Genomic DNA, 23,866 nt, shown 5'->3' with positions numbered 1-23,866 from the left:
GGGGACAGAGCACACACAGAGACGGAGACACAGCGCACACAGAGACAGGGGACAGAGCGCACACAGAGACAGGGGACAGAGCGCACACAGAGACAGGGGACAGAGCACACACAGAGACAGGGGACAGAGCGTGCACAGGGACAGGTGACAGAGCACACGCAGATCTACAGATCGCACGCAGGGACAGGGGACAGAGTGCACACAGGGACAGGGGACAGAGCACACACAGGGACAGGGGACAGAGCACACACAGAGACGGGGACACAGCGCACACAGAGACAGGGGACAGAGTGCGCACAGGGACAGGGGACAGAGTGCACACAGAGACAGGGGACAGAGCGCACACAGGGACAGGGCAGAACGCACACAGGGACAGGGATCACAGCGCACACAGAGACAGGGGACAGAGCGCACACAGGGACAGGGTACAGAGTGCACACGGACAGGGATCACAGCGCTCATAGGGACAGGGGACAGAGCGCACACAGGGACAGGGGACAGAGCGCACACAGGAACAGGGGACAGAGCGCACACAGAGACAGGGGTCAGAGCGCACACAGGGACAGGGGACACAGCGCACACAGAGACAGGGGTCAGAGCGCACACAGGGACAGGGGTCAGAGCGCACACAGGGACAGGGGACAGAGCGCACACAGGGACAGGGGACAGAGGACACACAGAGACAGGGGACAGAGCGCACACAGGGACAGGGGACAGAGCGCACACAGGGACAGGGGACAGAGCGCACACAGGGACAGGGGACAGAGCGCGCACAGGGACAGGGGACGGAGTGCACACAGAGACAGGGGACAGAGCACACACAGGGACAGGGGACAGAGCGCACACAGAGACAGGGTACAGAGCACACACAGGGACAGGGTACAGAGCACACACAGGGACAGGGGACAGAGCGCACACAGGGACAGGGGACAGAGCGCACACAGAGACAGGGGACAGAGCGCACACAGAGAGAGGGGACAGAGTGCACACAGAGACAGGGGACAGAACACACACAGAGACAGGGGACAGAGCGCGCACAGGGACAGGTGACAGAGCACACGCAGATCTACAGATTGCACACAGGGACAGGGGACAGAGTGCACATAGGGACAGGGTACAGAGTGCACATAGGGACAGGGTACAGAGTGCACACAAGGACAGGGGACAGAGCACACACAGGGACAGGGGACAGAGCACACACAGGGACAGGGACATTGTAAAGTCAGTGACGTGCAGCTCCTTGCTCTCAGAGCAGCGTGTGTTTGATAACCAGCTCCAGGGGGGTCCCTGCTGGAATCTGAGCGTCTCTCTCTCAAACTGCAGAAGTTACACCCCGGTGTCTGTATTCGCGAGACATTCCGCTCCAGTCCTCACTGAGTAACTCTCCGATTCCTTACCGTGCCTGCGATATTCCTCCCGCTCCATCTCTCGCTCCGGGATCCGCTGCACTCTGAAGCAACCTTTAAATAGCCTCCCACCTCATCCCCACCCCCCCACAGGCTCCACCCTCGGGGAGGGTGGCCATGAGGGGTTGGCCGTGCGAGTGCTGTCCCCCAGGGACGGGGGTGGGGGTGGGAGAGAGTGATTGTGGTTGGGGGTCCCTCCCTCTGGGAGAGAGTGATTGTGGTTGGGGGTCCCTCCCTCCCTCCCAGGACAGGGTCTGGGTCCCCTGGAGAAATGCAGAAAGCCCCAGCTGCTGGAACCCGATCAGAAACAACTTCTCCACCTCCCCTCTGCTCACACCCAACATCAAACCCTTGGTTGGGACAGCTTCTCTCTCGCCTCCTGCTGGTACCAGTGGGATGTCCATTGGTGAAGAGGGCATCAGATGGGCACCACCCCAAGAGTTCTGCCCTTGCTGCCACCAGCTCAGTGCCAGTATTACCTCGATCAGGGTCAGGTGAGGAGATCACTGACCATGGAAGGAGGCGCATAGTCTCCACACGGGGATGACGGCACCTCTTCAGCCCGGGACAAGGTGACCCTATGGTTCTGACAATTGGTGACTTCATGATGTCCACAAGCAAACACAGCAGAGGGTGGGGGCACAGACACTCAAACACAAGGTCTGCAGGATGGCAGCAACATGGTTGGAACTCTGCTGCCAGGAAGAAAAGATGATTCAACATCTGGCTGGGTTTTGAAAAGTTGAATTTTTGGTAAATCTTAATCATGGGTTTTATCGGACTAGTATTACCGAAGGGAAAGTAAAAGATAGGTTATAGGAAAGAGGTCTAAATCATTGTTAGTTAATTATTTTCTGTTATACTTTGAGAAATAAAGTTGTTACTTTTATTTTAACTAGTTCTTGGTATCTCAAACTTTCACAGATTACGACACGCGGTAAACCCTCCTGCTTAATTTAAACCAGCAACACAGAAAAGATTTATCCCGTGCAGTCAAACCCCCAAGTAAGATTTACCAAAATTCAACTTTTCAAAAACCAGCCCGATGTCAAATCTTCTTTTCTTCTTCTTAGGGATTTCTGCTTCACAGGTGCTTAGTGAAGTGCCTTTAAGGTGCCTTTAAGAGAGCTATTCTCTGGGCAGTCTGCAGATGCTAGTAGCTTGACAGTTCTCCTCTCAACTGTTCAATTTTCACCAGTCTTATACCCCCAAAGCATCAGGTTGTGTCATTATCTTTTAAGATTGTCCAAATACTAAATTCAAACTTGATTGGAGATTGTTTTTTTGGGTGGGGGGTATAATTTAAACTGATTGGCCTAATTCAAATCTGTTTTATCGTTTCCAGGCAACCAATTACCCTAGCTACTGAACCACAAGTTAAATTATATCTTGTTCAGAACACTTGCTGCTGTCAGGTAGTTCTGCTCACTTTTAACTCTCTTAAAGGTACAGTACACCCACATCTTCATAACTGATGCTATTGGTTCTGATCGTGATCTGGCTTCCTGATCCTATACACACACACTGTCCTCACAGCAATATCGCACTGATTAGAGCAAATTATTCCAAGTGCAGTGTGGAAATGCTAAAGTGTACTGTAAGTGAATCAAGGATATGCCACAATGATTTGGTGAGGTTGGTTCATGGCAGTACCAGCCTCCATGACCAATGCTGATGGAGCAAGCCCTGAGATGTGGACAGCACAGACGAGTTTGGACTGAAGGATGTGTTCCTGTGCTGGATAACTCTACCACCAAGACTCTGTATCCAAGATGGAAATCCAGAGGAGCAAGAACTGAGCTGGAGCTGTCAGGTACCCAGTCAAATTTCCATTTTGGGAGTCATCAATGTGTCATTTCTGTCTGACAGGGGTAGACGAGGAGAGGGCATACTCATTGCTTAAGATGAAACAATATTAAGGATAATAATGAGTGAAAATCGCAGCTAATAGGCCTCTTACCACTTACTAGTGAGAATCTCATCCCAGTGTCTACTCAGTTGGAAAATGTGACTTGTTAGACTCCACATCAAGAAGAGTCAAGAGGGTGGTGCTGGAAAAGCACAGCAGGTCAGGCAGCATCTGAGAAGCAGGAGAGTTGATGTTTTAGGCAGAAGCCCTTCATCAGGAATCCACATCAAGAAGGACCTTGCTCACTATCTCACATGATTCTCATAAATTTCTCACCATGGCTTCACATGATTCAAGACTTGGGAAGATTCCACCTTAAACTTTTTAATGTGACTTATTGAACTTTTTCTAACATTTTCCTGATGACAGATGTTAAACTAATTCCCCTGCAGTTTCCTGCTATCTACCTCCGTCCCTCAAAGGGGTTACATTCACTATTGTCCAATCTAATGGGAAATCCCAAATGGAATGTTGGTCTTCATGTCAAAATAGATAGTTGTCGTGCATCTGGACAAAGTCCTGATTAGACCATATCACGAGTAACTGAACAGTTATGGGCATCACATCTTAGGAAGGCTATCTTGGAAGATGTGCCATGTAGATTCACTAAAATGATAGTGGGATTGCATAACTTACATTAAGAGGAAAGATTATCCAGGCTGTATTGACTGGAATGTAGAGGTTTCAGAGGTGATCAGTATTTGACCTGATTAAGATTGGACAGCAGAGATAGAGATAAGCTGCTTTGCTGGTGAGGGTGGGGATTGAAAAATTGAGTTATTTATTAGAAATTAGAAATCTATTCTTCACACAAACCTGGCAGCAGTTTGGGACTCTCTTTCACAGCAGCAATTATTTCTTGATCAATTATAGACTTTAAATTTAAGATTCATAGACTTTACTGAAAAGTGTGTTTCTGGAATTGGGTCACATTAGTCACGATCTGCACTGAAGGTAGGGGGGAAGACTGAGTGACAGAATGACCTTCTGTTCTCCTTATATTCCTTAATAACAACATGACGTCAGAGGATAGAAAACAGATGTTCAGAAAGCTTTCTCTGGAACAAATGCCCTTTTTCCCATCAATGTCTTTTGTGCAGGGATTTGAGAGATATAGGGTGTGGGAATAGTCTCAGATGGTCTAAATAAGAATCAGCTGGGAATCCATCCTATTTGGAAATGAAAGTTGACTTTACGATGACAAGCAGATATATTTCTTCGTTAGTCTTTGGCTAATCGTCATGGAAATCTATTGTTCTATCTAAGACATTCTTAACTCCTGAGCAATGACAAATTAACAAGATGAGTTATATTCCACACTCACAGGAGGATTGTTTGGAGCAGGCTTAAGGAAAGAAACCGAGACACCATGCAGTTTTCAGCATGGGTCACCTTCCCCACTTTCAGGTAACATGACTATTGATTCACAAAGTTAAAATTCACACAACACCAGGTTATAGTCCAACAGGTTTAATTGGAAGCACTAGCTTTTGGAGCACTGCTCCTTCATCAGGTGGCTAAGGAGTGATTTTTAACTTTGTACACCACAGTCCAACACCAGCATCTCCAAATCATTGATTCACAAAAACATTGACCTTGGACCAGCAACGTGAAGGGACAGACTTCCAGACAGGGAAATGTCTCCTAATCGATCATCATCAATCATCTTGAACTCGATTTTTCAAATCCCAATTTGCTGCTGGGATCAGTTGGCTTCTTTTTCCGGTGTTAAATATAAAGTTGAACAAAACACCACGGCTCTTCATTCTCCATACTCCTTAATCATCTTCAATTGTTAAGTACAAGGCAGACAGTACTCAGAAACATGCAGCAAATGAGCAGTTCCCTGCACCATAGGTTTTGAGTACACTGTCATCATCCCCACTATTCAATGATACAAGATCATCTTGTTATGGAAAAATATAATGTTCATTTTAATAAGAAAGGTTTGAATTAGAATTAGAGAATTGGAATTAGCTTTATTGTCACATGTACTGAAATTATTACTGTGAAAAGTGTACAAGTCATTACTTCTGGCACCATCTTAAGTGCAAGGGTCCCTCGGTACAGCTTCTTCAGCTAGAGATCTTAGAAAAATAGAGGAGTAAAAAGACCAGCATTGCAGATTTTAGAAATAAATTATAAAATGGTTAAATAAAAAATTCAATACACTGGTCTTCCAACCCAGTCCATGCCAGCATCACAGTGGGCCTCGACATGAGACTGCACCAGACTTCACCGGGGTGGGAGATCACTCTGGAATCGCCTTGATTCCAAAATCCAGGCTGAGGCGAAATCAGGCTGAGGGGATGCCTCGTCGGGTCTGCGCTGAGGCTGGGTTGTCAGAGGCCAGGATGCTGAGAAGCAAGAAGAGGAGAAAAGAAAAAGAACAGATACAGCAGACAAGCTCTCACCATCCTGACCTTGAAATATATCACCGTTCCTCCAATATTGCTGGGTCAGAATCATGGAATTCTCTCTCTAAGTGCATTGTGGGTCAAACTACAGCACACAGACTGCAGCGGTTCAAAAGGCAGCACATCACCACCTTCTCAAGGGACAACTAGGGACGGGCAATAAATGCTGAGCACAGCCCGCGACACACATCTCAGGAAAGTATTAAATTAAAAGGAACAGTGGGATTAAGGAAGAAAATGACACTAAAATGAATTTTCAATTGCTTATGTAAAAAACCCAGTATAGGTATGATGGATTAAATGGCCGCCATTGTTATGATCAATAAAAGATTACTCATTTTGACAGAATATAAATTGTTACAAGAACAAACAAGCTGTTTTTAAAAAAAATCTTGTGCGATGTGGGCATCACTGACTGAGCCAGCACTTATTGGCCGTCCCTAACTGTCTTTGAGAAGGTGGGGTGAGCTGCCATCATGAACCACTGCAGTCCATCTGTTGTAGGTTGACTCACAATGCCATTAAGGAGGGAACTCCAGGATTCAGATCTGAGATACTGAAGGAATAGTGATATATTTCCAAGTCAGGATGGTGAGTGGCTTGGTGGGGAAATTGCAGGTGGTGGTGATCCCATGTATCTGCTGCCCTTGTCCTTCCAGATGGAAGAGGTCATAGGTTTGAAAGTTGCTGTCTTTGGTAAATTTCTGCAGGGTGTCTCCTGCTACTGAGCATCAGTGGTGGAGGGAATGGATGCTTAGGGATGTGATGCTAGTCCAGCGGCTGCTTTGTCCTGGGTGGTGTCAAGCTTCTCGAATGTGATTGGAACTGCACTCATCCAGGCAAGTGGAGAGTATTACATCACACCCCTGACTTGTGCTTTGTAGACAGTGGACAGGCTTTGGGGAGTCAAGAGGGGAGTTGCTTGCTGCGGTATTCCTAGCCTTTGTCTTACTCTTGTAGCCACTATGTTGATGTGGTGAGTCCAGTTTAGTTTCTGGTCAATGGTAACCCCTAAGGATGTTGATAGTGGGGGATTCAGTGATGGTAATACCATTGAATGTCAAGTAGCAGTGGCTAAGTTGTCTCTTAGTGGTGATGATCATAGCCTGGCATTTGTGTGGCATGAATGTTACTTGCCACTTGTCAGGTCAACCCTGGATACTGTCCACATTTTGTTGCATTTGAACATGTACCGCTTCAGTATTTGAGGAATTGCAAATGGTATTGAACACTGAGCAATCATAGAATGTCTATAGTGCAGAGCAGGCCATTCAGCCCATCAAGTCTGCACCAAACCTCCAAACAACATCTCATCCAGAACTACTTCCCACAAGTCTATCCCTGTAATCTTGCATTTCCCATGTCTAATCCACAGCCAAATCATCCTACCTGCATATCTTTGGACTGCACATCATCAGTGAACATCCCCAATTCTGGCCTTATGATGGAAGGAAGGTCATTGATGAAGCAGTTGAAGAAGATTGGGCCTAGGACACTACCCTGAGGAACTCCTGCAGAGATGTCCTGGAGCTGAGATGACTGAGGCATAGAAATTATGAAAAGTTTTGATAGACAGAGACATATGTGGGCTGAGGCAAACTAGATGCTAACACTATAAGACAGTCAGATACCAAGAAATCAAATTAGGAATTCAGAATCAAATTTTTCTCTGAGTGATGAGAATGTGAAGCAACCTCCTGCAGACTGTATATGAAATGAACATCGAAGAAACATTTAAGTCAGCGAAAGCTAGAGAAGTAAATGACAGAGAAAGAATGGATGTTCTGCTGATTAAATTCGATGGGGAAGGATGCTCGAATGAAACAGTAATGTTGTCGAGACACAATGTGCTTATTTTTGCAAAGTATATTTCTTAAACCATGTTGAAGATTCCAGTGAAGGATAATTCATCCCCAGATCACCTGCTGATTACAAAAATTAACTTCAGTACTCCATCATTTAATTTTGAAGAGAAACCTGCTGTGCTGAAAATGGCTGCCGTGTTTCCTAATTTAACAACAGTCACAGTGTTTCACACAATGTTGGAAACTTTTAACAGGTTTTCAGATGAGAGCTGTGGGATAAAAATGAGGTAAAGGCATAATAAGTGAGAAATAAAATAAAACAAGACAGTGTTACTATTTTCAAATGATGAAATTGAAAACAGAATCATTTCTTAAGAAATATTTTATTAAATACAAAATCTAAGCTTTGTCAACAACTTCATTTATATAATTACCTGGAAAGCCTGAATGGAAAAAAAACTATAAAGGTAAGACTCGGGAATTTACTGCAGCTTTTAAGAGTTAATTGCATTTGGGTTTACACTGATAAGTGGTGGAAATGAGCTGCTGGAGCTCAGGCTCTCTCTTTCATATTCAACAAATAGCAACGTTTAACATAAACAATATGTCAGCACTATCAGTCCTGCTAATAAACTAGGGATCATTGTGACAACCTTGAATGAAAAGATCCCAACAAAATAGTAAATTAAATCACTGGATATGAGCTAAGAGGCAATTGGCATCAGGACAAGCAACAAAAGAATGAATGGTGCCTGGAGATCACTGAAATGAAATGACCAGCTCAGAGTGGAATACAAACAGGAGGATAAGTTTACATTTGCAAGTTACAATAGAATGAATTAAGAAAGTATACATGCAGGCTCTTCCAACAGCCATGCAGCACCAGCAACCAGCACAGCAAATTCACTTTCTGACACAAAGAATTATTGGGGGGTGAATTAAATTGAAACAGAATATATTGATGGAAAATTATCTAACCTCATACAACTTGCAGCCAAACATATATTTCACAATTTGACTCTCTCCACTGTATATATCAGCATTAGACCTTTATGTGCTCCACAATGAAAGTTAATACTTGGAAGATGAATTTCTTCTTACTCTCAGTACAAATCAATACATTATAAAATGAGTATAATTTTTAAAAAAAATTATAATGCTCTGCAATACTGGGTTGAAATGTATCCTTGGTATGAAGGCGATGTTCAATGTGAGAATATTGGGGTCTGTATTGGTCAGGTTTGGCATTATAATAATGTAAACAATATAATCTATTACCATTGCCTGAACACAGCATTGCCTCAATACACCACAGTCTTGAGGATCTAAATGGTGGGTATGATTTTGTCAATGAGTAATTTCATCCTGGGAAATTCCCAGTCTTGTACAGTTCCATGTTGAGATGTTTCCTGTTACCTGGGTAACTGACTGGTTGGTCAAAAAGCGAGGGATAACTCACTTATAGACATCAGATACAAGAATTACAAACATTCATGTTACTTATTGTTTTTTGCTTAAACATAGTGAATGTTGAGTGATTCAATTTAATAGAACATTAACCAGCTTTGTGATGGTCTCTCTTCTCAAGAGTTACTGCAGTTAAATCTCCCCCTTAACAATTCAAGAATTACGATGATGAAGTCATTTCTGAACTTGTGTAACTGAACTTTTAGAACAATTTTAGGAATATGAAAAGTCTTTGGTTTATTCTCTACAGTTACATTGTTATTTTGAAAGCTTCAATCCCCTCACAGACAGAGCCAGGGCAAACATGGTGGGAGAAAGCTTCATCTGAAGACTAGCAGCTCAGTATCACAGCTCTGAATTGGAATTGGAACAATTTGTGCAGAATCTGCATATAAAATTAATTCAATTTCCAGAATCTTATTAATCCGATTCAGTAACTAACAGATAAGAGGCCATTCAAAGATAACCTCACAACAACCAAAGCCTCCAACTATATTGACAACAAAATGATTACGATTGACTGATTAGAAGGGTGCAGATTGCTAGCTCTTGCAACAGAATCAAACTTGAGTTGAAATGTTTGGAACATGTCTGATCACTCACAGTCTCACTTGTCCTCAACCTCCAATCCCCAACTCATTTTTAGCTATATCCTTTGAGTGCTGTTGGATCACTATCAAGATGTCAACTTTCCCAGAAACAGTCTTCTGATCTGGGTTCAGACCTACATCTCTCTAATACTGGGATTGTTGTCCATGTCATTGTGATCGTAGAAGGTCATCCTTCCCATAGGTTTCACAACTATTGAACTGTTTGTTTGTTGTGATGTTTCTGCCTTTCCATTTCCATTTGACACATTAAAGAACCTTCTTACTCGAAGTCAGATGGCCGAAGGCTTCCAGTTTCTGTCTGTAGGCCTCTGCCTCCTGCTCTTTTTCCAAAAGCTGCTGTCTGTACTTCTGTGCCTCACGGTTTGCTTCTTCCAGCTGTTTCTGTAACACTTCTTTCTCCTGAAACCAAAACACAACTGTTTAGCCTAATCTGAGGTTCAGCAAGTGTGGTTCTGTCACTTATCATCTAGCCATAGGCTCCTCTGGAGATCTCTAACAAACCTGCTGCCTGCTGTAACAGTCACAAACCACGATGCAATCAGCCAGGAACCTTGCTCCTGGTCACTGTCCAGTGATCCCTCAGTTAAAGAGAGAGTGGAGAAATCAGCCAGGACTCATGTTCCTGATAGCTGTCTGTGAAAGATGAGTGTTTTTACCTCTGAGAATTCTGCTATGTGAAGAGTGCAGGTTTCTGGGCCAGAACTTGGTTGTATCTAGTGAGCAGGGTAAAGAAACAACAAATTATAAACTATTCTTTCACAAAATAACCTACAAGAAAAGCAGTGTTATGGAAAATTAGTGCAATTGCAGATAAAACATTATTTCGGTAAAATCAGTAAAAGTTGTAACTTAGCTCCTTCTCACAAATTATATGTTTGTTGCATGTCACAGGAATAAAACAAAAATGGTCTTTAGATTCAGTTAATAGTATAATGACTCCTTCATTATATCTGTTCCTATGCTCCTATCCAGTATCTTCGCTGGCCACACATAGAGCCATAGAGATGTACAGCATGGAAACAGACCCTTCGGTCCAACCTGTCCATGCTCCCGACCCCAGGGAAAAGACTTTGCCGATTTACCCTATCCATGCCCCTCATAATTTTGTAAACCTCTATTAGGTCACCCCACGGCCTCCGACGCTCCAGGGAAAACAGCCCCAGCCTGTTCAGCCTCTTCCTATAGCTCAAATCCTCCAATCCTGGCAATATCTTTGTAAGTCTTTTCTGAACCCTTTCAAGTTTCACAACACCTTTCCGATAGGAAGGAGACCAGAATTGCACGCAATATTCCAACAGTGGCCTAACCAATGTCCTGTACAGCCGCAACATGGCCTCCCAACTCCTGTACTCAATACTCTGACCTATAAAGGAAAACATACCAAACGCTTTCTTCACTATCCTATCTACCTGCGTCTCCACTTTCAAGGAGCTATGAACCTGCACTCCAAGGTCTCTTTGTTCAGCAACACTCCAGAGATCATGAGTCCACAACTGGTTGCTGCATCAAACTGTAGTTGGACACAAGCTGAGCTGAGGTACCTGGGTTCAACTCTGACACTTGCACAGCTACACCCACCTGAGGCAGACAGCTCAGCATGCACAGACCCAAGAGTTGATGATTACCAAACAAAATCCATCAGTCAGTCGTAAATTTAAACTGATCCCAGCGTTTGGAGCCTTTTCAGAGAGAATTCCAGATTTCCTCAACTCTTGAAGAAATGCTGCTCATTTCATTCCCAAATAGACGCGTTGTGATTTTGAAATCATTTCTCCTTGCTCTGGATCAGCCCCATCAAAGAAAGGGAATAATTTCAGTATCAATCCTTCAAATTCTGTTATTTTAAACAGTTTAATCAGATTTTACTTATTGCCATCTGCTGGGATATAGTGGTGATCTCATTAGACGAGTAATCCTGACCCAAAGCTAACATTGCAGGGACATTCTCACGGATGGTGAAATTTGAATTCAATAAAAAGGGAGACTAATGGTGCCCATGTAATCACTGTCTATTGTTGTAACAACTCAGCTGATTCATGAATGTCCTTGAGGAAATGAAATCTGCCATCCTTTCTGGCCTGGCTTACACATGAGGCCTAACCTCCAGCAATATGTGACTGACCTTTAACTGCCCCCTGGGCAATTGGGAATGAGCAATAAATCCAGCCAGAGACACCCACAGCTCACAAACAAATAAGAAATAAAACGTAAACAGAAACCAAGTTCATACAAAAAACACAAAGAAAAACTTGGAAATGCATGTTAGCCCAACCAAAATCAATCAAGATTTTGTAAGTTGATGGATTTCACCAGATGCATTTTTAAACATTTTACTTCAGATTTCCGGCCTCTACAGAGTATCACTTTACCAAGGTTATGTAATCTGTGTTGATCCTTTTATTAATTTGCTGTTCCAGTATCACTCAGCAAATCTGCATTATTGATACACCAGGGTAACATGCAGCCCAGAACTGAACAGAATCATGCCAGATGAGGTCTGACAAGATTCCTTAAACCTGGAGCATTATTATTCCAGACCTCTTAAGGTAAAGAGGTAACATTTTCTTGAGATGTTTAGATTGTATTCTGTACTAATGCATTTGCTTTCAGTAATGAACATGTCTGGGTAGATGCTACATTGAGCTGTTTCTCATTCTGAAGAATATTTTTGGAATTATCTTTGACTGATCCTGACTGGATAACTTCACCAGCTCACACTGAACTCCATCTGTCAAACATTCACCCATTCTCAGTCCTCAGCTACCAAGTTTGGCTGATGAAGGAAACACAAATATTGTCACAAAAAGCCTACTGGTTAATTTGAGCAGATATTTTGTTAACATCTTTCCAATGTAATATTTCATTCCTTACCTCAACATTAATTTGTGTACTGCTGAATGATCAAGATGAATGTTCAGGTCATGAGCCATTGGACAAGGTAGACCCGTAGCTGAACTCCTGGCCTATGATGAGCCAGTTGACCTTGAAATTGAGGAAGGACAATGAGCTGAGGGTTACTACAACAACAGAAGAACAAATGGTCAGGAATTCCTCTGTTGATTCCCATTGATTGGACCTCCATGACATTTGAGTTTCCTCAAGCACCAATAAACTGGGTAATTACTATCTAATCTGAACACTTCTCCACTCACCACACCAACCACCATATCTTGGTCATGAACAGTAGCTGCTCTAATATTTGTAGACATGCTGTCTAAAGTCATCCTCTGATCCCAGTTGTGAATTAGTCTTTATGGTTGTGCCGTATTTCGGTCACTAACATTCATGATTGATAGGGATCAAAAGCAAAGTTAACAGAGAGTTGACTATTTTATAAAGCAATATCACCCTTTCGCCCTATCATTCTTTAATGTATCATACCAATCTGAAACCAAGACTGGTAACGAATGTCAATCATTCTTATCTTCAGGAAAGACACTGCTAAAAGTCTTTACCAAGTGCTCAATTTGATGTAGCGTTAACTCTCCTCTGGAAACTGTCCATGTCTCTAAGTCTCATTAACCGATTTAAACACTGTGGAAAAACCTCATCTGGCCATTGCCATTCAGGTGGAGCTGATGAAATCCAGATTAGAACCAAGCACTCAAAATCAATGTAACACAGGGGCTGTTCCATTTCTACCTTCCTGTGAGATGCAAGCTTCCAGGATAACTGACTAACAACTAATGATCCTAATGAGCAAGCTTACGTTGGAGATTGGAGAATATGCTGAACACAAATCAAGTCTTTGTGAGGTTCTATTTTACACAGGCAAATTACCCTTTGGAACCAGCCACCTTTACTCTTGCCTAAATTTCAAACCAAGTTGAACAGCGGTACAGTATCAGATACAGACCATAACCATTTTCAACACTGACTACTTGTTCTTCTCTTGCTGTAGAAACCCTCAACTAATTGTCCATCCACATCTTTAAGGTCAACTGGCTCATCATAGGCCTGGAGTTCAGCTACAGGTCTGAAGCCTGAGGAAGAGGAGTTGTGCTTTGGTGGATAATTATATAAACATGAAGGAAGTATCCTTTTAGCACTGGAAGCTGCTATTAGTATAAACATTGTATTTTCAGGCTTGAATGCTAGGTTTGAATCTGCTGCAACAGCTGTCTTAAAATTATGGAACAGCACGGGATAGATTACACATAATATTGGTAAATGAGGCAAACAGCATAGTGAACAGTTTCAATAAATACCATCTATAGGGACTTCCAAATGGCATACACATGAAAGGTGCTACACATGAAAGGTAAACAAAAAATTACATTACATAAATTAGAGCCACATGTCATTGGGGAGACGGAGTAGGAGTTGAGGTTGCTCTGGTTGTTTCCAATGTTGCAAAATTGGGTAGATTACTCCGAGATTGGGAGGCAGGCAGTTAGAATTTGGTGTTTGCAAAGTGGTGGTGATGGTGGGAGAGGGGGGAACATCTCTACTCACAATATATTCAAAAAGACAAAATTGTTTACTGAACATTAAATCCCTTGACAGTTATAGAGTTCAGGAGACAGCATTATTTAAGAAAATAACTCAACATCTTGTGAAATTGAAAGGAAAGATCCCAGCACTCGAGAGCTAAACACAAAAACAGTAAAATCAAAATAATAACAGCACGGTGGCTCAGTGGTTAGCACCGCTGCCTCACAGTGCCAGGGACACACGCTCGATTCCAGCATTGGGCGACTGTCTGTGTGGAGTTTACACATTCTCTCCGTGTCTGCGTGGATTTCCTCCGGGTGCTCTGGTTTCCTCCCACTGTCAAAAGATGTGCAGGTTAGGTGAATTGCCCATAGCATTCAGGGATGTGTAGGTTAGGTGCATTAGTCAGGGGAAATATAGGGGAGGGGAATGGGTCTGGATGGGTTACTCTTCAGAGGCTCAGTCATGTCCCCACACTGTGGGGATTCTATGAGAATACTTTTATTAGTTTCACTTTGAAACTGAATGGGGGTCAAAATCTTGACTATTTCTTGCTTCTTCTGTTAAAACTACACGAGCAGAGTGTCCCACAGAGAGCTGCAACAACACTGATTGGCTGTTGGGGTAAAGATTTGTATCGCTGCAGTCACCACTACTAAACGGTGGTGTGTGGAGGGAATGTTGTCAAGGGAGAGTTAAACAACAAATACCAAATACCCAGCACCTTCAGGTAGTCTGTCCCAACAATGTAGAGGATTGGTCATCACCACCAGAAGAAGAGACAGAGCGCAGTAGATAAAGAGGAGGGCATTTCCTCCCAACCAGGAAACAACAGACCCCCTGAAGTCCACCCTCCACCCAGTGAGAGCCAGGGGGTACCCACTGTCCCACAACTACAGGTAACTGAGAGCTGTGATCCTCTGACAGTCCCACTGTCAGACACAGAACTGGATGGTGCGGACCCTTGCCTTGGCTCAACGACACCGGAGCGGGTAAATGACCCCAGTGAGGAGCTGGATAGCTACCTCAGCCCAGCAAAGGTCCAGCAGTTCGTGCTCACCATGGGGATGCAGACAACTACCCCAGAGACAGGACAGTCAAATGGACAATGGTAACCCCATAAACTGGGGGTTAAAGAAATTTCCTTTGCTATCGTATAACAGGGCACCCACTCAGTAGGTGGGTTCCGCTGAAGCCACAGCTAAATAATAAGAGATTGGATGGTTAATAAAGGGAACTGTAAATAGGATAACTGTAAATTCGAGTAATTCAATCTGTTCTTTAAGACATGCAATGTATATATCTATGAACGACATGACAAATTGTACAAGTACCAAAGATTTATTTCTATGAATAAAGTACATTTTGAAATTTAAAAAAATGTAGAGGATTGTTCGTCCAGCTTGTGTTTTGGTTAGAGGAGGACGAGGGAGAGAAATAATGAACAACAAATACTACTTCAGTATTTCTCTCCCTCCTCCTCCTCTAACCAAAACACAAGCTGGACCGACCAATCCTCTATATTGTTGGGACAGACTACCTGAAGGTGCTGGGTATTTGGTTCAGAGGGGCTGGAGCGTGCACCAAGTCTTGGGAGGAACGTGTCACTAAAACAAGGCAGAAACTGGGCAGATGGGGGCACCGGTCACTCTTGATGGTGGGTAAAAACTTGGTTATCAGGTGTGAGGTATTCTCAGGTCTGGCCTATTCCCTGAACCTGTGCTGCCGCAGTCACCCAGGCCATCTGCCACTTCATGTGGAGATCAAAGATGGACCGGGTCCAAACGGACACAATATACAAAGATCTGGACAAAGGGGGGGGGGGGAGACAAACACACCCAGTGCTACTCTCCCCCGATGGCCACCTTTGTGTGTGGCTGCATCAAGTAGTGCGTGGATCCCCGGTACGCAAACACCAAGTATCACTACGTACTGAGGTTCTACCTATCCCCGGTGTTGCGAAGGATGGGCCTGGCCTCACTGCCGCGGAACGTCCCAAGTAGTTGGATCGTTCCGTATCCCTTGTCCTTCATGGGGAAATTTGTGAAGAAAAACACCTTTGACCACAAGTCCATCAGAAGTGGTCAGCAAGTAGTGTCCTTGAGACCCTTCGGGAAAAGGAGAGGGCGGATCCTGTCGAGTGGTTCCCTGGGCAGATTGTTAAAGTCATTTGGCAGAATGCCTCATCGCCAGAACTTTCCAACAAGCACCAGAACATGGCTTGGCTGATGGTGAGAAGGGCTCTGCCTGGGAGATCCTTTATACATGCCCAGACTCTCCGAAACACCGCACGCTGCCCTCGAAGCTGCTGTGGAGGGGACGAGACTGTCACACACCTCCTTCTGGAATGTGCCTACGCAAAGGAAGTCTGGAGAGGAATGCAGTGGTGTTTGTCATGGTTCGTTCCGAGAAGCTCCATTATGCAGGACTCCATGCTCTACGGTCTGTTCCCTGGGACACATGACAAGATGAACATCATCTGTGTCTGGAGGACTATCAACTTGGTGAAAGATGCTCTTTGTTCTGCTCGAAACTTGCTGATCTTCCAGCTGAAGGAGTTGACCCCGAATGAGTGTTGCGGACTCGCACATTCCAAGGTCCAGGACTACGTCCTGAGGGATGCGCTGAAGCTTGGGGCAGCTGCTACCAAGGTGTGGTGGGGAAAGACCACAATGTAAGGTCCTTCTCCTGAATAATAACAGGGGGCTCACTCACTAATTGGGCCCTGCTGATGCCTCAGCTAAATGCCAAGAAGTTGTTTGAAAATATAGAGAATGGTGAACATCAAGGCTTATTTGTGTTCTTTGTAAGTAAAGAGTATAGATATGAATAGCTTCATTAACTGTACATGTACATAAAGACTTCTTTTTATGAATAAAATATATTTTTTCAATAAATAAAAACAAAAACCAAAGAAAAGTCACTGTGAGGACCACAAGTCAGGGAAAGTGAGTGATCTTGTCCAGTTGCAGCTTTCTACAAGGGAGAGAGTGGATTAGTGAGTAGCAGGTGAGTCCTTGGAGCTTCCATCATTTATAGTCCTTTGTTTAGGCTTCAATCTGTAAGAGTAGTATACAGACCAGGAAAGAAGAGCCATAGATAACTGGATTTAATCGAATATAAAGTATTCTCCAAGGTTTAACTTTAAGAGGTGAATCATGGTAGGAGAACTCAAAGTCTTAGTTTGCTCCTTTTGCTCCATGTGACAGGCCAGGGACAGTTCCAGTCCCCCGGCTCAGTACGTGTACAGGAAGTATCTCCAGTTACAGCTCCTGCAAGCTCGAGTTTCAAAGGTGGGATACTGTGGAGCATCCATAAGGCAAAGGATTTCATGGATCGCATGTACAGAGAGGGGTGGTCACACCGCAGGCTCAGACTCTGTAGGCAGGAAGAGATTGGGTTACCACGAGATACAGCGAGAGAGATAGGCAGGTCGTGCAGGAATCTCCTGTGGCCATACAGATATACTGTTCTGGATACTGTGAGGTGAATGACCTCTCAAGGGAAAGTAGCAGCAGCTAAACTCATTGCACCACAGTTGGTTCTGCTGCAGAGGAGAGGTGTAAAGAGTGTGCCAGGACAATAGTTATAGGGGACACAATTGTAAGGGGAAAAGACAGGGGTTTGTGTGGCCATAAACAAGGCTCCAAGATGCTACATTGTCTCCCGTGCGAGGGTCAAGGATAGTTCGGAATGGGTTCAGGACATTCTGGACGGGGAGGGTAAATAGCTAGTATTATGATACACATCATTACAAACAACATCGGTGAAGAAAGGGAGGAGGTCCTAAAAGCAGAGTACAGGGAGCTAGGAAGGAAGTTAAGAAATCAGACCTCAAAGGGTAGTGATCTCAGGATTACTACTGGTGCCACGTGTGAGTCAGAGTAGGAATGACAGGATATAGCACACAAATACGTGGCTGAAAAGATGTAGCGGGGAGGGTTTCAGATTTTTGGGGCATTGGGCCGGTTCTGGGGGAGGTGGGACTGATGTCCAAGGGAGTATTTGCTAGAGCAGCTGGGGAGGGTTTAAACTAATATGCCAGGCAGATAGGAACCTATGTAAGGAAGCAGAGAAGGAGGGAGACAAAAAAAAACTGCAGATGTTGGAATCCAAGGTAGACAAACAAGAGGCTGAAAGAGCACAGCAAGCCAGCCTTGCTGTGTTCTCTAGCATCCTGTTTGTCTATGTCAGAGGAGGGGGGAAGCAAGGACAAAAACAAAATAGTAGCAAAGGGAATAAGAAAGAAGTGATCAGCATAGAAACCAAGGACAAAATTCAAACATGGTTATTGAGAAAAATATTGGGAGTGAGACAATGTTAAAAAGAAAAGCTTAAAGACTTTGTACCTTAATGCTTGGAGCATTCACAATAAAGGTGGATGGGCTAATCGTGCAGACAGATGTAAACAGGAACGATATAACTGGGATTACAGAGACATGACTGCAGGGTGAGCAGGGATTGGAACTGAATGTCACAGGGTATTCAGTATTGAGGAAGGACAGGCAAAAGGGAAAAAAGGTGGTCGAGTGGCATTGTTGGTTGAAGTGAAAATTAACACAGTAGTGAGAAAGGTTATTAGCTCTGACAACGTGGAGTCTGTATGGGTAGAGTTGAGAAATACCAAGGGGTAAAAACCATTAGTGGGTGTTATATAGAGACCCCAAACTGTAGTGGTGACGTTGGGAAAGGCATTCAATGGGAAATTAGAGATGCATGTGATAAGGGAATATCAGTGATCATGGATGATTTTAATCTGCACATAGATTGGGCAAATCAAATTAGCCACATGCTGTAGAGGAGGAATTCCTACAGTGTATACAACATAGTTGTCTTGACCACTATGAGGAGGAACCAACTAGAGAGCAGGTCATCTTAAGACTGGCTACTGTGTAATGAGAAGGGAATCATTGTGAATCTAGCTGTGTGAGAGCCCTTGGGATGAGCAACCATAACATGATAAAAAGAAATTCTATCAAGATGGATAGTGGGATAGTTGATTCAGAGACTAGGGTGCTGAATGATAACAAATGAAACTATGAGGATATGAAGTATGAGTTAATTAAAGGGATGACAGTGGATCAGCAATGGCAAACGTTCAAGCAACACATGGGGGAAACCACAACAACCACAACAGCTGTTTATTCCGGTCCAGCACAAAAGAGGGTAAGGAGGCCAATCCAGGCCTTACAAAGGAAATTAGTGATAGTATTCGATCCAAGGAAGAAGTATGTAGATTGGCCAAGAAAAATAATAGGTCTGAGGATGGGAGCAGTTTAGAATTCAGCAAGGAAGGAACCAGGGATTAATTAAGAAGGGGAACATACAGTACAAAAGTGAGCTTGTAGGGAATATAAAGACTGACTGACACTAAGAGTTTCTATAGGTGCATGAAGAGAAAAAGATTGGTGAAGACAAATGTAGGTCCTCTACAGAAACTGGGGAATGTATAATAGGGGACAAAAAGAAAAATGCCTGAGCAACTGAACACATACTTTGATTCTATCTTCACAAACAGGATATAAATCAGATACCAGAAATGTTTGTGATTGCAAGATTTTGAGAGAGGGAAGAACGGACAGAGGTCAAGATTAGTAGAGAAGCTGGGAAAATTGATGGGATTCAAGGCAGATAAATCTCCATGGTTTGATAATCTACATATCAAAGTACTTAAGGAAGTGCTCTAGAAATAGTCGATGCATTGGTGGTCATCTTCCAGGATTCTATTGACTCTGGAACAGTCCCTGCATATTGGAGAGTAGCTAATATCACTCCAATATTAAAAAAGGGAGGTAAAGTTTGCAAATGATACCAAGTTGAGTGGGAGGGTGAACTGTGATGAGGATACAGAGATCCTTCAGCATGATCTGGACAGAGAGGGTGAGTGGGCAAATCAATGGCAGATGCAGCATAATTTGGATAAATGGGAGGTTATTCACTTTGGAAGCAAAAACAAGGCGGCAGATTCCTCCCTGAATGGCTGTACATTGAGAGAGGGGAGTGTGCAGTGGGAGCTGGGTGTCCTTGTGCACCAGTTACTGAAGGTAAGCATGCAGGTGCAGCAGGCAGTAAGGAAGACAAATGGTATGTTGGCCTTCATTGTGAAAGGTTACGAGTACAGGAGCAGGGATTTGTTGTTATAGTTATACAGGGATGGAAATGTGTTGCTGGAGAAGCGCAGCAGGTCAGGCAGCATCTAGGGAACAGGAGAATCGACGTTTCGGGCATTAGCCCTTCTTCAGGAAGGGCTGATGCCCGAAACGTCGATTCTCCTGTTCCCTAGATGCTGCCTGACCTGCTGCGCTTCTCCAGCAACACATTTCCATCTCTGATCTCCAGCATCTGCAGACCTCATTTTCTCTTCATAGTTATACAGGGCCTTGTTGAAGCCAACCTTAGAACATACTGTGCAACGTTGGTCTCCTTTTCTGGGGAAGGATGCTCTTGCTCTCAAGGGAGTGTGGCGAGGGTTTCCCAGGCTGATTCCAGGGATGGTAGGACTGACATGAGGAGAGATTGACTAGGTTAGGATTGTTTTCACTGGAGTTCTGATGAACGAGGTTGGTGGGGGGGGGGGGTGAATTTCAGAGACTTATAAAATTCTAACAGGATAGGTGCAGGAGGATGTTCCCCATGGTGAGTGTATCCAGAATCAGAGGTCACAGTCTCAGGATTTGGGGTGGATCATTTAGGACGGAATTGAGGAGACATTTCTTCACCCAAAGAGGGGTGAGCCTGTGGAATTCATTACCAAAGGAAGTAGTTGATGCCAAAACATCGAATGTGTTCAAGAGGCGGCCAGATATTGCACTTTAGGAGAATGGGATCATAGGTTATGGGGAGAAAGCAGGATGAGGCTACAGAGTTGGACAATCAGCCATGGTTGTGACGAATGGTGGAGCAGGCTCCAAGGGCCAAATGACCTCCTCCTATCTTCTACGTTTCTATGCTGATTAGAATAATTAATCTTTGAAAAAATAAATTCAGAGAGTGTGATTTTAAAAAAATAATCTAAATGTAATTTTCTTTTAGAGTCAGTGACTAAAGTTAGTCTTTACAAGTAAACACCCAAATAAAGTGGGAATTCTGGGCTAATACTGTGTTTATTAAAATAAAATTCAAGTTAAATGTCTTTACCAGAGAAATAAAAATAGATTTTTCCACTTACAAATGGCATTGTAGAACAGCCTAGAGACTAGAACACTTCATATTTTAACATAATTCATCTTTGTGTGTATTACACAAGTGTATAAATTGACGGGGCAGTTCAGAAAATCAGTGTTACACATTTTAAATTACCCAAATAAATATTTTCTTTTTTTACACAACTTATTTCACAATACATCAGCAATTTGAAATACTAATGCAAATAGGTCTAGTTTTTAAATGTTTATTATTAGCCTTCCTTTGCTGTGCTTCTTTTGGTAAATCTTGACAATTAATTTCCTCCATTCTTCTAAGTACATCATTGTGTTTGCTCTAATTCATGCTCCTTTTCCATTAGACTAACCAGGAGTGTTTGTTTATTTAACATCTCACTGTGAACCTAAAACAACAACAAAATCACAAATTAACGTCACATATTCAGTTAGCTTTTATAAAAGCGTCACTGGAACAAGACTGTGGTCAGTGTATGCACCCATTTCTTGATCCTTTAATTAATTCAGTTGATTTAAATTATGTGTCTTATTTAATTTTAGAAAAAAGAAATAATCCAATTGAACTACCAACAACTGAAGTGGGGAGGCTCTCAAAGATTCTTTTCTGATTTATTAATGACTAGTACCAGCAGAAAGTGAACCAATTCATCCAAATTAAACAAACACATTTCTCTTTAAAGATGCTATCAAAATTTAGCTTGGATAAAAACTATTTTTACTGTTTTAGCTGCAGTATATCCTAGTTTCAAAGTCAACTTATTCAGCTCAGCTAAGAGTTGCCCTAGGAAGATGATTAAGCAGCTTTTGATTCCAGCTTTATAGAGGTATTTTCAGTGGCTGAGATAAGTGGTCACCTCCTCAGACACATGGAACGAGAAACTCCCCTCCTCCTTGAGTCCAATGGCCTGCCATAACTTCCTACCAGATTTGCAGCTTGCGGCTGGTTCCACGGTACAATCACAAGATGTGGAACTGGAGGAATGTGTCTCAGGAAAGAATGTTAGGAAAGGGAGTAAAACTGGAGGTAGTTCAAGAGACCATGAACCATTAAGATTTGAAACTTTATTAGCAAAAGTAAAACCTCAGCGTGAAGGACAGCAATTAAACACCGAAAACAGCTTCCCCATCTACTCTGCCCAATGGTGTTAAGTATTAGTGGATAATTATGAATGCTCAGTGTAATGGTCACTACATTTCATTAAATAAACCAGCCAAAAAACAAACTAGATTGTCCAGGATAAATGCACACTGCTCACAAAAATCAGAGACTCTTTTTGACTTAATGTCCTAATTAAACGGCACAAACTAATAAAACTACACAGGTCCTGTGGAAAGCTGTGCAGTGTACGGAGCTTATTTATGAAAGGAAGAAAGATGAATATTCACTATCAAATCAATTATTTTGTTACAGTTTCCATTCCCTGCACAGTTACAGATGGACCAAGTAACAGTGAAAACAAGGAGAAGCATCTCTGAAACTGGGAGTTATACTAGCAGCTGTGGCTGATCAAATATGGCTGCTCTGCACTGATCTTCATTCTGTGTAGCAACAGATGGATGGAACATGTGACAGAGGTTCTAAATGAAATTACTTTAATATTAGACTTGATTGTAATATATAGTATTGTATATCTACATATTAGCTCAAAAACCTTGGACTCAGATCATGAAAAAATTTCAACTACATCAGGGTGAACTGCTTGACACGTTCACTACTTACTGAACTCTGTGGTGTTCCAACAGAAAACAGAGCACTGAGTACAGGAGTTGGGAGGTCATGTTGCAGCTGTACAGGACATTGGTTAGGCCACTTTTGGAATATTGTGTGCAATTTTGATCTCCCTCCTATTGGAAGGATGTTGTGAAACCTGAAAGGGTTCAAAAAAGATTCACAAGGATGTTGCCAGGGTTGGAGAGTTTGAGCTACAGGGAGAGGCTGAATAAGCTGGGGCTGTTTTCCCTGGAGCATCAGAGGCTGAGGGGTGACCTTATAGAGGTTTATAAAATCATGAGGGGTATGGATAGAGCAAATAGACAAGGTCTTTTCCCCGAGGTGGGGGAGTCCAGAACTAGAGGGCATCATTTTAGGGTGAGTGAGGCAAGATTTAAAAAGGGACCGAAGGGACAATGTTTTCATGTAGGTGGTGGTGCTTGTATAAATTGAGCTACCAGAGGAAGTGGGGGTGTCTGGTACAATTACAACATTTAAAAAGGTATCTGGATGGGTACATGAATAGGAATGGTTTAGACAGACATGAGCCAAGTCCTGGCAAATGGGACTAGATTAATTTAGGAAATCTGGTCAGTATTAAGGAGTTGGACTGAAGGGTCCGCTTCTGTGCTGTACATCTCTATGACTCGAAATGACATGGAATTTCCAACTTATAAAACTGAATTCTCGAATGGAAAAAAATACTGACAGCACTTGGTTGAGGTCCATTTGCATGTGGAGAACAGCTCAATCAGAACTTTGAACTAAACAAGACTGAATGACAACCAATCAATGCCCATAGCTCACCCAGTTGGCAAGGTGAAAGGGAGTCAGCCATACACCAGCTGACCTCCTATGGAAATGCTCACAGTTGTTCACGTATCTAGAGCACAGCAGCGAGGTTTAGCTTCAAACTTTGCTAGTAACTGCTCTTAACGGTGAGCTG

At 43.2% G+C, this 23,866-nt stretch overlaps 2 protein-coding genes across 2 annotated transcripts in view; both read right to left on the bottom strand.

Moving 5' to 3' along the window:
- hdc (histidine decarboxylase) overlaps positions 1 to 1,472 on the bottom strand; it is a 38,798-nt gene extending 37,326 nt beyond the window's left edge. The window contains exon 1 of the mRNA XM_043674586.1: positions 1,398 to 1,472. Within this exon, the coding sequence (XP_043530521.1) occupies positions 1,398 to 1,425 (28 nt within the window). The 5' untranslated portion in view covers positions 1,426 to 1,472. The remainder of the gene's footprint in view (positions 1 to 1,397) is intronic.
- Positions 1,473 to 7,901: 6,429 nt separating this feature from the next.
- gabpb1 (GA binding protein transcription factor subunit beta 1) overlaps positions 7,902 to 23,866 on the bottom strand; it is a 75,693-nt gene continuing 59,728 nt past the window's right edge. Inside the window, exons 9-10 of the mRNA XM_043673971.1 lie at positions 10,272 to 10,328; positions 7,902 to 10,014 (exon numbers count right to left, since the gene is read on the bottom strand). Of these exons, the coding sequence (XP_043529906.1) occupies positions 9,862 to 10,014; positions 10,272 to 10,328 (210 nt within the window). The 3' untranslated portion in view covers positions 7,902 to 9,861. The remainder of the gene's footprint in view (positions 10,015 to 10,271; positions 10,329 to 23,866) is intronic.

The sequence above is a fragment of the Chiloscyllium plagiosum genome, chromosome 32 (assembly GCF_004010195.1).
Source record: "Chiloscyllium plagiosum isolate BGI_BamShark_2017 chromosome 32, ASM401019v2, whole genome shotgun sequence".
In the NCBI taxonomy this organism is placed as follows: domain Eukaryota; kingdom Metazoa; phylum Chordata; class Chondrichthyes; order Orectolobiformes; family Hemiscylliidae; genus Chiloscyllium; species Chiloscyllium plagiosum.
This window is presented reverse-complemented; position numbering and strand designations above follow the sequence as displayed.